General features: G+C 45.5%; 1 protein-coding gene across 3 annotated transcripts in view; it reads right to left on the bottom strand.

The window, feature by feature from the left end:
• Positions 1 to 15,548, bottom strand: part of LRP8 (LDL receptor related protein 8) — a 169,323-nt gene that overhangs the window by 2,965 nt on the left and 150,810 nt on the right. For 2 of the 3 annotated variants that reach the window (XM_021529653.3, XM_085586243.1), the window contains 13 exons: positions 14,691 to 14,813; positions 14,227 to 14,349; positions 11,311 to 11,430; positions 11,056 to 11,181; positions 10,169 to 10,340; positions 7,556 to 7,783; positions 6,922 to 7,040; positions 5,377 to 5,516; positions 4,093 to 4,234; positions 3,492 to 3,644; positions 2,520 to 2,747; positions 639 to 707; positions 226 to 398 (listed from right to left, as the gene is read on the bottom strand). In XM_021529653.3, coding sequence (XP_021385328.2) covers positions 226 to 398; positions 639 to 707; positions 2,520 to 2,747; positions 3,492 to 3,644; positions 4,093 to 4,234; positions 5,377 to 5,516; positions 6,922 to 7,040; positions 7,556 to 7,783; positions 10,169 to 10,340; positions 11,056 to 11,181; positions 11,311 to 11,430; positions 14,227 to 14,349; positions 14,691 to 14,813 — 1,916 coding nt within the window. The remainder of the gene's footprint in view (positions 1 to 225; positions 399 to 638; positions 708 to 2,519; positions 2,748 to 3,491; positions 3,645 to 4,092; positions 4,235 to 5,376; positions 5,517 to 6,921; positions 7,041 to 7,555; positions 7,784 to 10,168; positions 10,341 to 11,055; positions 11,182 to 11,310; positions 11,431 to 14,226; positions 14,350 to 14,690; positions 14,814 to 15,548) is intronic. The other variant, XM_021529661.3, reaches the window with a different exon arrangement.

Here is a 15,548-nt window from a genome sequence, read left to right as displayed (position 1 = left end):
ATTAGGACAATTATTCTTCATTTGACCTGAGTATCTGATCTAGAGCACTACATTCTAAGACAACTGCATGGGCTGCCAGAAGTTTGGGCTTCTGCCTAATCAATGATACTGAAGAAATTCTGGTTTTTGTTATTATGTGGCAAAGAAATAACACTAATCCAAATTCTCTAATGGAACTCTCAACAGAATTAATTTTCTCCAGCAGCCATCTCCTCAGGTACTTACTGCTGGGTACACGTGTCCAATTTGGGCAGTTCGCCCAATGTGGATTTCATCTTCGTCTTCCTCTTCTGTTGTCTTCCTATAAACTGGATTATCAAAATTCATGCTTTTAGTATTCTTCCGTTTCCAGTTTCTCCAGATGAGGTATCCCCCCATGCACAGCAAGCCAATGACCACTGAGGAGAGGGGAGAGAAAGGGCTGTTAGGCAGGCATGGATCTGCTGGGATGTTCCCATGTTAGCAGCCATCCTCATAACATTTTCTCAAAGCTGGGCTACTCTTCCCCAGTTCAGCAGTTCCTGTTCTCTTTCCCACCCCACCCCTGAAACTGGAAAAGTGTATTTACTGTGATAAGTACAAAATTTGGGTATTGCATTTTGGTGAACTCCTTCAAAGGTTAAATCCAATCTGCTTACCCACAGGAATGACAATCCCAATCACAGCTGCTGTCACAGTTGAACCGAAGCCTTCATCATCATTTGCATCTGTAATTACAGAAGTGTTCAATCATTTAACTAGTTTGCTGCTTTTAAAGAATGTTTTTTGTTAGTACCTGTGCTGTTCTGCCTATCAGAAAGCTTTTTCAATTAAAGAATTTACAAAAAGTTTAATAATAGAATTATTCTGGTGACACTGAGCAGTGCACACAGATCTGGGCTGAGCCGAGCTCCTTCTCCTGAGGAACGAGGTCCCTGCAGCACTGCTGTCTCGCCGGGGGACAGGGACACCTCAGAGCTCGAGGCCAGTGAAGGGACACGCTCCAGGGCTGAAAGAGAAATGGGTGCTTGGGCCTCCAATTTTCACACACAAAAAAGGAGGCCATTTTAAAAACCTGACATTTAGTGGAAATGCCATGCACGCATCAGGGGACGGTGAATAGTATTCCTAAAAATTCACACTTTCTAGTATTGACACAGTGAGTGACTTATTGAGCTGTCAGAAAAAGAACGCAGTTCAAAGCCATCTACACAGCTTCTCTGTTTAATTTTTTCCTGTTTTATTATTTACAGCTAAGGAGTTAGTGAACACATCTATCCCTCATTGCTGCAGCCTGCCCCACTATGCAAGAATGGTCTCAAAACTCAATACTGTACTTAGAAAAAACCAATTACAGGAAATATAATTTTAAAAAATTCAATATAACCATTCAAGTTCTATACTTTAAAATGTTTGCTCTGAGCTCTCATATAGGGTATCAGTAGAGAAAAATTGCTTTTGCTAAAGTATCAGGAGTTGCAAGAGGAGGAACTAACTGTACTTTTTCTTTTGATACACCAATTCATGTAACTTCTAAATACTTCCCTGTGTCAGGCTATTCCATTACATAGTTATTTACTTAATAAAAACCCACACTATTTCCAAAGTGGACAATAAAAGAACTTTGCTTCCATGGCTTATTAAAAAGGCAGTTGTTGCATTTGAAAGAAACTTGCCCAAAGAGAACTGAAGGCATTTTAGCCATTGGACTGTGCTTTCCCCATGCAGCACAGTTCTACAGACAGGAGAGGTGTACTGCTCTTTCCAGATATAATGGAAAATATTTGTGGGAAAACAGCATTTCACTGTTTTTAAACATGCATGTCAGAGGTCTTGTGGAGCAAAATCTTTTCTCTGGACTAGAATTTTGTTTTTTTTTTTTTTAATAGCAGTTCAGCCTTTTTGTTTTGCCTTGGCAGCAGGACCTGGAGGGATTGCCTGCTAGCGCTGAGATTGAGCCTGGTGCTCCATTGAGGAGAGCCTATTAGTGCTCTCCACTGGGATACTCTTCTGATAAATAATGCAAAACTTCAAACCTGTGTCATGATGAGGCCACATTAACATGCCAAGCACGGACACACAAACCAGAGGCAGCTTGTCTTGGGCTGTAGTGATTCCACATGTCCAGCAGCACTAAAGATGCACAGAGGGAATTTTTCACCCAGAACTTGTGCTGGATCACATTAATTGTTAAACAATTAAAATAGGTGAAGCATCTGCAGAATCATCCATTCTGCTGTTTGCAGCACTGAAGCTGGGATGCGCCAGTACTGGGCACAAGGTAAGGGCTGATGTGAACTCTCAGGGCTGTTCATGTGCCTTGGATAAAAGCTGATACAAATTCTTTGACATGCCAAGTGACTGGAATTACAGCAGCCATCATAACCCAGGTGCCTGCAGAGAGAGGAGCTGATGTCTCCTGCTGTGCACCAGGGTGTGCCTGCACCTGACTCCTCTGGAATTCAGACATTAGGGCAGGTCTCCCACCAGTACATGAGAAGCTGTGATATAGGAGAAGGAAAGGAATCTCATTCTCTTACAGTGCTGTGATAAATTGCTGTTTCCAGTGGTCATCTCAGAGTCTATCAGGATGGATGTGGTGGAAGGTAAATGACTTGGGGTGGTGATTGTAGCTTCTGGTACAGCTTTGGGGACAACTTCAGTGGTGTCATTGGCACTGCCAGGTCCAGCAGCGATAGTTGTGGTGCCGTCAGCACGGGACGCGGTGGTTGTGGAAACCACTACAGGAGTTGCAGTGGTTGGAAGATCTGAAAACCAAGAGCAACAATGAAATTTGGTTAAAGCAAGTACACCTAACAAATCACAAATGGTGATATAACTCTAGAAAGGATTGTTATGTTTAATGAAGAGAAACAGAAACTAAATTCCAATTCTATTTCTCAGGTAGTCAAACTATTGACAGTGCTCTGCCTAAAGCTACAGAAATTATTTCCTGAAGTCAAGCTTGATTAATTAATACTAATAAAAAAAGCAGTCTGTATTGAAGGTAGCTAAGAAGACCAAAAACTTGGGGGGTTTTGAGAACCTCTAAGATTCTGAATTTGTACCAGGAACTCATGGCATGTTAGGAAAAACTACAGTGAAGCCACTCGTCTCTTCAGGATATTATCAGCAACAACTGTGTCCTCTTCAGATCTGGTATCTATCTATACACAGATATATAGATAACTAAATATATATATAAGTATACATTGCATACATATATATATTACATGATTAATATATTATGAGTAATCAATTTTAATGGTTTATTGACTATTCACACTTCTAGCGCTGATCCCTAGCTCTTTTTTCCCCCTTCCTGCGGTATCTTTTTCTGGTTATGCCTTCCAAAATAAGCAAGCTTTCAACAAAGGACGCCACAATGCTGCTGTGCTCAGAGGGCAGCAAGGAGTGGAATCCAGAAGTCAGTGTTTGAGTTTTCACCATCAGGAAATATATTCACTTAAGTATGATTTTGTTGGGACAAATGGAGATGTGATTGTATTTACCTTTGTAGCATTTTTTCATGTCAGGACCCAGCCACATATTGTCAGGACAGGCACATGTGTACATGGGGGAATGGGGAGAGATCTGAGGTGCAGGAAGACACAAATAGTCACAGCCTCCATTTGGCTGGGGGCTGAGCTCACAGGAATCTGGAGCTGTTCAAGGATGGAAGAAAAGACAAGTTATTTTTCTAATAATTTATTTCCTGCCCCTGGCAAAGAAATATCAGATCCTCTGAAAAGACCTTCTCCCACTCCCTACCTCAATTTATCAGGCTGCCTAAGTATCTTTACAGTTTGTACGGTAGAGTGGAACCTTACAAAGTACTATAAAAGCTTGCCAAATACATAATGAATGGGAAGCATCACAGTGACAAGAGTAACTCACTGTTATCAAAGATGCTAATTAAACAGCTATTAGCAATTGCAGATTCTTCAATAAATGCTGCTGCTGAATTAATTATGCAGGAACTTCAAACATTAGGCATTGATTTCCCATTATTACCTGTGCATTCTCTCTCATCAAGAACCATCAGGGAGCATTTCATTTGCCAGCTCAAACAAACCTGATTCAGGGCCATGACATCCTGAGGACACCTCTCACCTTTGGGCTGCTTTAATTCATGAAACACCACGATGTCATGAGGGTTATTGAGATTCTCTGCCAGAATGGAGATGTCCAAGCCATTGAGCCTGTTTGCGCTGAAGATCGCCTCGTTCTCCAGGTCAGTCCAGAACACTCTGTCCTGCAGGAAATGAATGCACAGATTCCTGACCTGGTCTGCTCAAATCCTACTCCAGTTGGATTAAACTCCAGCAGTCAAAAAATCAGTGCACCATGCTCCTATCTTAGGGCACCTTCTGTTCTGCTACTTCTGTTGCAGCTTTTTTCTATTTTGGACAATGTTCAAAAGCCCAGCAGTCCCACAAGTTTACAATGTGCCATGTAATTTTGAGTAGCTCTGAGACTGAGGTGAGCGAGCAGAAATTTGGTAAGGTACAGACAAGTCGCATCTATGTTGTTTCTGAACTGCTTTTTCTTTGTAAGCTGGGGTAGATCATGAGCAAAGGGCCACACACCGTACTGGAAACATTTGTTACCTTATTGACTTTTTCCTCCTTTCCCAAGATAAGATCTGCATTAAACAGGTGAAGAGGCCCACGCCTAGAGCACACCTGGAAGCTGAGCATCTGTTTCTCTTTTATATTACTATCTGTTGCATGGCATACTATGCCTGAAGATACAGAAGAGGTACTCAGGAATCACATTATTACCAAACAGTTTAATTGCTTGGTCATCTGTGTGTCCTGCTGCCTCCTAAACCCATGTTTATTTCCACAATGAAAGCCACACTGCTGGACAACAAGCACAGCTTAGCAAAAGGGTTATCTGTTATTCTAACCAGGAAGGATAGAGAGAGGTGAAATAACCTAAGAGATCCTTCCAAATGCTGCTGATGGGGATAGCTCTGAAGAGCAACAATAACCTGGAGAAACCTGTGCACAAAGTTAGATGCCCAGATATCACACACTTCACATAGGAGGAATAAGGGATTTAAGGATAAGAGTTTTCCACATCCAGAACCCAAGTGGACCTTTCTGTGCTATAACTTACCTACAGTGAGTGCCAAAGTTGAAGCCTTTGCTCCCCTGGTCATTTAATGCACTGGTGCTGCATTAGATAAAAGCATGAGGTAACACTTTGCTCTTGATTAAGGGCTTTAAAAACCAATTTCCCTGCTGAACCCACACGAGGTTAATTGGTTTCTATAGCAGCGACTGCCCTCACTGAGCTCTGTGCTGTGCAAAAGGCAGAACTTTAAATCAAGAAGAGCTCTGAGACCTCTTGCAGGCTCCAGTCTGTTCTGCATCCGTTTTCCACTCTTACCTCAAACACTGCCAAGCCAAAAGGATGGCTCAGATCATCCACAGAGGAGATCAGAACTTTTCTGTTGCTGCCATTGAAATCAATGCAGGACAGTGAATGCAATTTGGAGTCTACCCAGTAAAGCCGCTGATTCAGCAAATCTGGAAAGTGAAACACAATGAAGCAAAATTACACACAGCTCTTGCAACTCTTGCTCTTGCCCAGCATGTTTTTCCTGCTGGCAGCATGACTAATCTCTTTATTATTGGGCCTCTTTTTTTTTAACACTAGTTCTGATTTTGAATCAGTGCCCAGATATGCTGGGATAAGACCCTATAAATAAGATTAAAAAGGAGGAACATTCTGCTCTGTGTGTGTGGGGAATGCCTGACTGACAGCCTTGTACAGTGAGGTTCTTTTGTTACCAGGAGCAGCAGGGAAGCAGCAGTTTGGGTTTCCCAGATTCTCTCCATCAGTGCCTGAGTGAGAAGCTTCATCCCTCCCAAGGTTGTTCAGGCCTTGGCCTTTTGCTGGAGAACAACTACTGAGATTCCAATGAAACACCTCTCTGAAGGAGCTGTGAGATTCACACATTTTCAGTGAAGAAGAATCCTGGGCCAGGAGACCCTTCTCATGCTGCAGGCTGGGGGAATCTGCTGGTGGGGACATTCCTAGCACAACCAGCCAGGTTTGGAGAGGGTGCAGGTAACAGCAAGAGGAAAGGATCCAGTGTTATTTGGAATGCTGAGAATTGCATTTCTCTTTCTGGAGCAAAATCACTCATTTTGGATGGGATTCACTGAACAGAATGCAAGTGGATGAGAGCCAACAAAACAAATTGTATAATTAAACAAGTCATTAATTAATTTCTTAATTACTAAATGATAACATTATTTGTTAACAGCAGTAGCACTTCCTTTTCCATCCTTGCCACAGCCAGCATTTTCAAAGCCAAGCAAAGAACCTCACATCTGCATGGTGTTAAACAGACACAGCTCCAGCTCCAGAGCAGGATGTTCCCTGCTGCTCCATGAAACCTCCTTCCCACTCTGCTGCTTGGTGTGCGAATGAGAACCACCACAGCCCCCTGATGGCTTCTATTCACCCTGAGCAGCTGGGCAGGCAGGGAATGGTGAGAGGGAATGAATGGGCTCTGCAGGCCCTGTCCCTTTCCCTGACACACTGTGCACCATTCAGCAGTCCAGTGCAGGATCCTGACACTGCTCCTGAGACAGGCCCAGGTACAGAGACATTTAGCACCAAGGACTCAAACGCTTTTCAGACTCCTAAAGTTTTGTCACATTCTTCCCCAAAATTTTCTTTTGCCTTAAGGCACAAAGACAAGCAACTCAAGGCTCCTGCAGTGTGAGTTCTGACTGCAGCAAGACTTCCTATCTATGCTGCTGAAATAAGGGAGCTCATGTGAGCAGTAGTGACTGACTGACCAGTTTAGGATTTGTGTGTGCAGGTGCGTTTGAGCATTTATGATTTTGTTTTCCTACTTAACAATGAAACTAGATTTCCCTCAGCCCCAGTGGGTGCTGCAGCTCTGACCTGGGCACTTACCAAGTGTGATGCCATTTGGCCACTCGATGTTGTCAGTGACCAGCACCTGCCGCCCCACGCCGTTCAGACCGGCCTTCTCGATCTTGGCTTTGTCTCCCCAGTCAGACCAGTACATGAACCTGAGAGAGGCAGAGGTAAGAAAGCAATAACCTGGACTCCAGTTAAGAAACCTGCACTGCTGATTGCAGTAGGAGGTGCCCAGAGATTCTCTCCTTATGATAGCAGTTAATTCCTCTGGTGGAACCACATGCAGTTCTCCCACTGGGTAATCTGCCACAAAACTTGCACCAGAATGCAGCATCTCACCCCAGTAAGTAACCCCTGAAAACTCTCCTGCTGTGCTTGTTGGCTTTCACTCATCCAAATAGCCCAAACACAAGTCAGACAGACTTCATTTTCCAGCACAGCCTCTGTGCCAGGACCTGCTCAGGCCCATTGAACACATGAACTGGCTCTGAACAGACTTTGACAGCAGGAACCTTGCCAACTTAATGCTAGTTAAATCACCTCCACAGTCCCATTGCACGGTGTATCTTAAAGGGCTTCTGAAGTCCTGGTGAGATGAGAACTATCCCCAGGTTTGTGACTGGAATGTCTCTGTTGGCAAAGGGGTGTTTGGGGTGTGCACACCTACCTCTGTGTGGGGTCCACAGCGATGGCTCTGGGCTCGCTGAGGTCACTGTTGAAAAGTGTCCTCCTCCTGCTTCCATCTGCAGTGGCCACTGAGATGGTCTTGTTTCCAGAGTCTGTCCAGTAGATGTTCTTATGGACCCAGTCAATGGCCAGTCCCTCGGGGGAGTTGAGCTGGCTGTCGATGAGGATCACCTGCTCGGCCGTGTCACTCGCTTTGTCGATGTAGGCGCTGCAGGGACAGGAGGTCACAGGGCTCCCACAGGGCTCCCACACGGCTCCAGAACTGGGCCCCAGGGGCAGCGTGGCTACACAGGAACCCTTATGGTGCTCCTACAACCTTCTGCTTTCTCCACAGCCTCTTATTTCCCCATTCCCATATGGCAGCATTTCCACGGTAGGGAACTGTGCATTTTGTCATTCTACCTGCTTTGTACTGTAACTGCACAATTCAGGAAAACATTTGACTTCTGGCATGCTAACTTCAACAGCACTGACTTGTGGGATTTATGGACATTAAAAATATAATCCCCAGAGCTCTGCTGAACAGAGTTGAACTGAACATGCAAGAAATGTGCTTAAATGTACCGCAGAATTAGGAGCTGCGTAGCTAATTATGACTCATCAAAAGAATTCATGAAGCTGCATTAATTTGGCAAGTGATTTCACTAGATACAAACAAAATGTTCACTAAATATTAGTGGCAGCCTCAAAAATCTTTCAAAATGGTAATGAAAGGCAGCAGACTCCACATGGATGTTTCATAAATAACTGGAATGTTGCTCCTACAACCACATAGTCTGATTCTGCTCTCAATATCAATTATGCTGAGTGCACTGAAATTAGTTATTCTGAGTTTGCATCAGTGTTTGCAGAAGCTTACTCTGGCTCTTAGAATAACTCAGTACATCTTAGAACAGTTATAAAGCAGCAGGAAGTTTCTGCCACTCACACCAAATATTTGAAATCATAAGATGCTTCCTCTTCACTATCATTCCTTTGCTCATGGAATGAGAAAGTGAATTGTATGGAACCTGAGTTCTCCAATATCAGATTAGAGCCTTGGAATCGAAACATCTAACCCAGGAATTCTGACAGTTTTACAATCTGGAGTCAGGGCTAGAATGGCTGTGCAGAGTCATCCTGAGTAACCAGCCCACTGCTGCAGTTTCTCTATGGTTTTGGTTTGTCTCTGACCCACCACCACAGGAATGGTACCTCAGGGCTCTATGGACATCTGACAGTGCTCCCAAGATTCCAGTATTCCAGTGTGACAAGCACCCCATGCTCTTAGTGCACAGCTCCAGGCCAGGTAATCCCTTGCCAGTGGAACTGCTGTGTTCCCTGCTTCCCACCTATATCTGCACAGGAGGGAAAGCAAAGAGGCTCCTGAAGCTTCCACAATGGAAGGGCTCAAGTACAGGAGACTTTTCAATTCTTGGAGTAACTAAATAAAGATTGACACCCCAAAGAGTCATCACTTCAACAGGACAGGATTTGGAAAGGCAAATGAGGTGACCATTATGAAAGACAGGCTCTCTTGCCAGCTATTACCTCCTGTACCACAGCTTTCACCTTGCAATAGCCTCTCAACCACAGACTGCTTGTTCCCAGGGACTCCAGCATATTTGCTGTTGGAGAGCTGCAGGAGCAGCGTCTTGAATAATTCTCTGTGTATGAGAATTCTCATACACAGAGAATTCTCAGCCCTTGCCGAGACAGACCCAGTGAGTGCTGAGAGCTTTCTTCTGAACCATCCCCCCACTTTCAGAGCCCCACAGGCCCCTCAGGGTACCTGCCCAGCTACTGGTGGTCAATACCCAGCACAGCCTGGGCAGATATTCCTGCAGGGCATGGGAGCTACCAGAGCCTGTAGAAACCCTGGCTTGGCTCCCATGTGCTGACACCAGTCAGCCTGTGCCTGAGCATTAGCTGAAATCCAGAGCAAACCACTGCAGAAGCTGCAATAGCTGTGCAAATCAGAATATACACGGGGGATTTTCAGCACATAAATTAAATGCTTTTTTGGCCAAGCATACTCACAAGCCCGTAATAACTGTGATGGACGCCATAAAAACAGCTGAAGGAGAGTGAGAATGAGAGTTACAGAATGTGTACTGTGGTCAGGTGCTGTGAATTTTAAATCCAGCCTACCAGTGGTCAGGTGCTGTGCCTACCAGAGACTGCAGTGGACAGCAGCTTGTGTCTGTGTTACTGCCTCCTTGCTCCCACCATTTGCCTGCTTTGTGCTTCCTGATGCCAGGTCCTTTGTGGCCTCCTATACAACACTCACAGCACAGCAGCAGCCTTGGCCCTGCTTTGCAGCATCCATGGTTCAGGAAACAAGAGCCTACATTTAACTGCTCGAGTGCAGCAGGATCTGACATTGATGAACAGTCACCCTGTATTATCAAAGAGATAACTGCACAAGCCTCTGATGTCTTTATCTGTTCCCAAAGAAGATTACCAAGTCTGGGCCACAACAAGTTATCCTGTCAGGGCAGAAAAGCCCTCAGGTGCCCCATACCCTGCACTGCTCTCTGGACTGCTTTAGGTGATGCAGATGGAATGCAGGTTTGGCAAGGGACCAACACACACATCCTTTCTTGCCCCTTACCTGTAGATTTTTCGGTAGAACAAGTCACACCAATATATTCTGTTTGTTGACACCTCCACATCCAGCGCCACCACGTTCTTCAGCATGGGAATGATACGGGAATAGTCCCTTTTCACCAGGTCTATTTTACGGACCTCGTGGCGATTGGTGAAGATCAGGTATGGGCTCTTGCCTACCACAGAAAATCAGCACGTTTGTCATTTCGCAGCTGTCCCAAGGGCTGGATTCAACTTTCATTTCTCAAACAACAGTGGAACTACCAGTCACTGATAGCTGTGTTTCTACAGAAGCTTTACAGCACACTGGAAGCAAGTGGAAAGTTGCTCCAGAGGCAGGGCTGTCCCACGCAGGCACCCCTGTGGTCCCTGGACACACACTGGCACTTGGACAGCCTGTTCTGCTAAGCCACGAGCAAAACTCTGGGGAATGGCCTCACCTTCAATTCATTTCAGCACAAAATCCTGGGCCAGATTTTGGCGACTTACAGCTGGGAGGGTGGAGGGCTGGCTCAGCTACCCTGTTTTAATCAGGATGTTTTCTTTCTTTCGTTCAATACTACTACCACAAAATGTTTTTGCTGCACTGTTTTCAATAACACCTGTCAAGAGACTTTTTTTTCTAGTTTCAGCTTCAAACAGCCAAGTAGTGACTGCAATCTTGCTCTGTACACTGTTAAAATATTCTGATCTGCATGATCAGTAGTTCTTGCCTAGAGACGCATCTGCTATTGCTGCAGCAGCTCTGTGCTGCTCACAGTGAAATTTCTTTGCTTGATTTGCCTGTTTCCTTTTGTTTCCGTTCCCCTGCCTCAGCCCTGCGAGCGTGTTTTCTTATCGGAGTTGTGCTGTTGAGCAAGCAGAGTTTTAGTGCCTGTGGCGTTGTCTTACCTACAGCTTTGCAGTTCTTGGACAGGGTGTCCATCTCGTATCCTTCGTAGCACTCACATTTGTAATCTCCCTTGTAATTAATGCAGATCTGGCTACAAGCGTCTGGATTCTCACATTCATCTATGTCTGAAAGGAGTGTTTGAAACCCATCAATAACTTGAAATCAAACCATCTGTGATGGAGCAATGCTCAAGTGAATATAATCACGTCTCTCTATGGTGAAACACAAGGGACTGCTGTTTGCATGTCAATTACCTCCACACGTTTTTTTATCCAGAAGCTTGTATCCAGGCGGGCATTCGCACTCGTAACCAATCTTCAAATCTTTGCATATGTGTGAGCAGCCACCGTTGTTCATCGAGCATTCGTTAACACCTGCAGGGGATACACAGACCACCTATGACAAATGGGGGCTTTTAGTAGTGAGATGGAATAAAATTAAGAAATTTCCTCAGAAATTTTCCCATTTCTATTAGTTTTGACGAGCATGAGTGCCTTCACAGACAGGAAGCCTCCACTGTATCACTCTCTTGCTCTTTATTCTTCCAAACCAACACTAGGGGATCATTTGGACTCAAAGCTAGTGGCTGAATGAATGGGGAGCCCTGGGGATACAGCATCTCTGCATCTCATCCCTTCAGAGAGCTGCTGCTTTGAGCTGTTCTGCCACATGTGAGAAACTTCCAAGGGACCTCACCAGCATACTCCTCCTTCCCTGTGTGCTGGTTCATGTTGACTTTTCTGAACAGTCTCTCTGAGCTTTAATAATTCATGCTGAGGGACTCTCATCTCCCAGGGGCCAGCTATTTTGAAATCCTCTATTTTCCCATCTAGCTCCAAGGAATGATCTATGTGAAAAATTCCAGAAAACACTGAAGTGCAGTCTGTCAGAGATATTCCATTAGCACTGAGATACAGTCCTCCCACAAACACGTCCCCCACAACAGTCTTTGCTGGCACCCCCAGCAGCCCCAGTGTGCAATTTATGAAGCAACAGCCCCTATCCTCTCTGGGAGCCTTTTCTAATCCAAGGCTACCTCTCTGATCCTGCTCTCAAGTGCTGAAATGAAAAACAGAAGAAATGGATTCTTGAAAGTAGAACTGAATGAGAGGTTGGGAAGAACTAATTTCCTGTCAGAGAAAACATTTCTTCTTGTTTTAACTGACCTACAAAAGGTGAAGGGAAAGTTCTCTCCTTAAGGAAGACTGCTGAACAGGAGCTGTTGCATTTCAGGGATAGTGGACTCACCAGAACAAGGAAAACTGATTTGCTCCCATCTATAATGCAATTTAAAGGCAAATTTTTCATTTATCTTTTACTTCTTGCTTCCTTGCACACTGCAGGTGAGCAGCACAGCAGAGCTATTAAACCATTGCTCTTGGAAGAAAATGGAAACAACCACAACCCAATTAAGTCAGTAAGACTGGGAAAATACCATGCCAGAAGGAATCCATCTCAGCTCTGGGATGCTTTCACCTTCCTAGCAGGGACACACAGAGATATCAACACATAATTAAAAGAGCAAGTTCACCAGGCTCTGAGAAGCTGCCTACAGTCCCACTGTGTGTTGTCATTGTTCAGTGACACTTATGGACAAAAATCTCCTACACTTGCACAGGTCTGTAGCAAATTGGGCCAACACGCACAACTGCTCTCTGCAAAATACTACAAAGGCTCTTTTGATTAACAAGCCAATTCTCACTCAGGTGATTCCTGTGGTTTCAGAGGTGCTCTGTAAAATGGATTTAGGGGCTGTAAATCAAGTGCTGGTTCACTTGCTGCACTTCTCAAGAGCTGAAGAGGAGCCAAGCAGAGCCAGGCAGGAGGACCCTGGGAAGCTGCTACTCTTCACCCAAACCTCAGCAGTATATTCTCTGCCTGACTGAAATAGCCAAGCGTTGTCCTGCCTTCTGAAGTGCTTTTCTGGGGACACTCAGAGGGCACTGCAGAGTTTAGCATGGCCAGACAGACACACCGAGCTGAGGAGTTTGTCCTGCACCTCTGCCTCCTGTGGGGATAACCTGTGTGTGAGCATTATAGTCACAGCACTGTGTCTTTTGAGAAACACCTTCCCCTGGGGGCTCTTCTCTGCTTCCCAACTCAGACAATGCCTCATTGTCAGCCCAGGGCTGCACCAATCATGGCACCGTGACCACTGCTTGAGCACCAGCCCAACTGTGCCACTGCCCATCTCCTGTGACAAACTGGGCTGCCAGCTTTGTTGGGAAACCTCCACAGACAGACACAGCAACACCTACTCAGAAAAACAGGGAGATGTGGATTAGTGGAAGAAAGCAAGGGCACTGAAAGCATGAGGTAGGAGCATCTTCACTAGGCATGCACACATTCTTCCTTGTCTAAAACAGGGAGAGACTGACAGTTCTTCCTGAACGGGAGTTATTGAAGGGGCAGCCACTGAGCTCCACATCATCATGGAAGGAGATGCCTGTTCAAGGCATCTCTGCACAGGGGAAAACAACAAATGTGTTTGAGTAGTGCTGCAGATTGGGGCTGGTGCCCACAATGCCTAGTGGGAAAGGCTAGAGAGGGCTGTCCTATGGAGAAGGGCATAGCTCTGTGGCCTGGACTCTGTTCCCCTGGCTCCAACAGCCCCAACTTTCCTGGCATTCCCACAGCCCAGAGCTGGCAGGACACTGCAGAGAGCAGCCTGCTGTCATTGCTGAGGGAAGCAGCAACAACATGTACAACCCAGAAATGGCTAAAGTCCTCTCTCAGGGGTTGCTGCCACTCTACATTTTTTCACCTTCAAAGCATGTTCCCAACACTGTATTTTTATGGTGTTATCATCATCTTAGAATTCAAAGATAATTTAGGCACTGAAGCTAAAAAAATTGGTCTGTGTTGTGGAGGATACTAGTATTTGGGGAGAGGGGGAATTCCTCATTCCTAGTCCCGTGCTCAGTTCATACATCCCTCCAAGAATAAAAAACTGAGTGGAGAAGGGTACAGTTCAAACTTACAGATGATCAGACTAAGCTACTAATTATATTCATAAGAAGGGTGATGAGAGAATAAAGGCAAGGAAAGAGGAGCAGAGTGAGAAATAGCATTAGCAGCTACATGTGGTTACATTCAAAGCTGTGAGCACCAGATGGAGAAGAGGGGAAGCAGTTACAACAGAAGCAACACGTAGAAGGCAAGTACTGTACCACAATCTTTCAGAGGCTCGTCAGACCAGTCCCTGCAGTCTCTATGTGAATCGCACACTTTGCCTCCATCAATGCACTCTCCACTCTTACACTGAAACTTGCTGGGACTTTCACATGCTGACTCTGTCATGGTGGGCAAGAGAGGAAAGCAGCTAAGTTAGATGAGGCTCGTGACAACAAACAGGCTGACATAAAGCTCAGGAGGGCGTCATTAGCAGACATGGGATGGGATTAAGTAAATGAACATTGAGCCTGAGCATCATGCAAAGAACTTTTCTAGTCATGCAGTCTGCCTGGACATCACAATCATCTTTCCCAAGCAATCCCACTGCCAGAATAGCTTGAAACTGTACAGGAAGCAGCTTGGCATGGCCCAGAGGAGCGGCACAGGCCTCTTCCCCTTCCAGAGGCCACACAGCCCTGGCAGATTTACCCCATGGAGTACAAGGAGCACCTGTACCCACCTTGGACACAGCCGGCCTCGTCACTGTTGTCAGGACAGTCGCGCACCTTGTCACACTGCTTTGCTCCATGGATACAGGCCCCATCACCACACTGAAATTCATCTGGCTGGCAGGTCACCAGAGCTTTAAGAAAACACATTCAAGCATCAGCCACATAGAACTCAGTCCCTTGTGTAACACCTGTCAGCAAATGTCAGAGTATTGGCTGTTTCCACCAAAGCAACAGAGGCAGAGGCAGCAGCTTCCTCAGCCACTGTTCTCCTGTGCCCCCCTGCTGTCCCACATCACCCTCTACATCCTTGGGAAAACAGCAGCAAAGCTCATATGAGGATACCCAGTCAAAACAGACCCAATGCTGGCAGTGAAGCTTCTCAGGTGACACAGAACAAAGCAAGCAGGCAGCAAAACTCCCAGCAATGGGCAGCTCTGGAAGCTGCAGTCTGTGGGAGGCTAGGCTGCTTTCTGACTGGGAGTATACAGTGACTCTGGGTAGGCAAAGGCAACTCCTCCTCAGCTCTCCTTCTTTCAGAAAAAAAAATACATTTCAGATACACTTCGAAACATGTTCGGGCTAAGGCCCAGGCAAGAGACCTGTAGTGACTCTGCCAAAGCAGTGTGGTCACGGTAGGGATAGGCAGCAATGAGACACGATCATCAGGTTACCAAATGCCCATGAGCCAACAGCCCACTGGAAGGCAGAAGAGCTCTACTGCACTGTGATGTTTCTTGGGGTTTCCAGCCCTAAACACCTCCACAATATCAGCCCAGTTTTCATGCCTGAAATTCTTTTTTCCAAGTCAGATTATAATGGACTCAAACCAGATCTGATAAACAGCAAAGCTGGGGAAAAACATAAAC

This window comes from Lonchura striata, chromosome 8 (assembly GCF_050655825.1).
Source record: "Lonchura striata isolate lonStrDom1 chromosome 8, ASM5065582v1, whole genome shotgun sequence".
Taxonomy (NCBI): domain Eukaryota; kingdom Metazoa; phylum Chordata; class Aves; order Passeriformes; family Estrildidae; genus Lonchura; species Lonchura striata.
The sequence above is the reverse complement of the archived record's forward strand: the minus strand, read 5'-3'. Positions and strand labels throughout refer to the sequence as shown.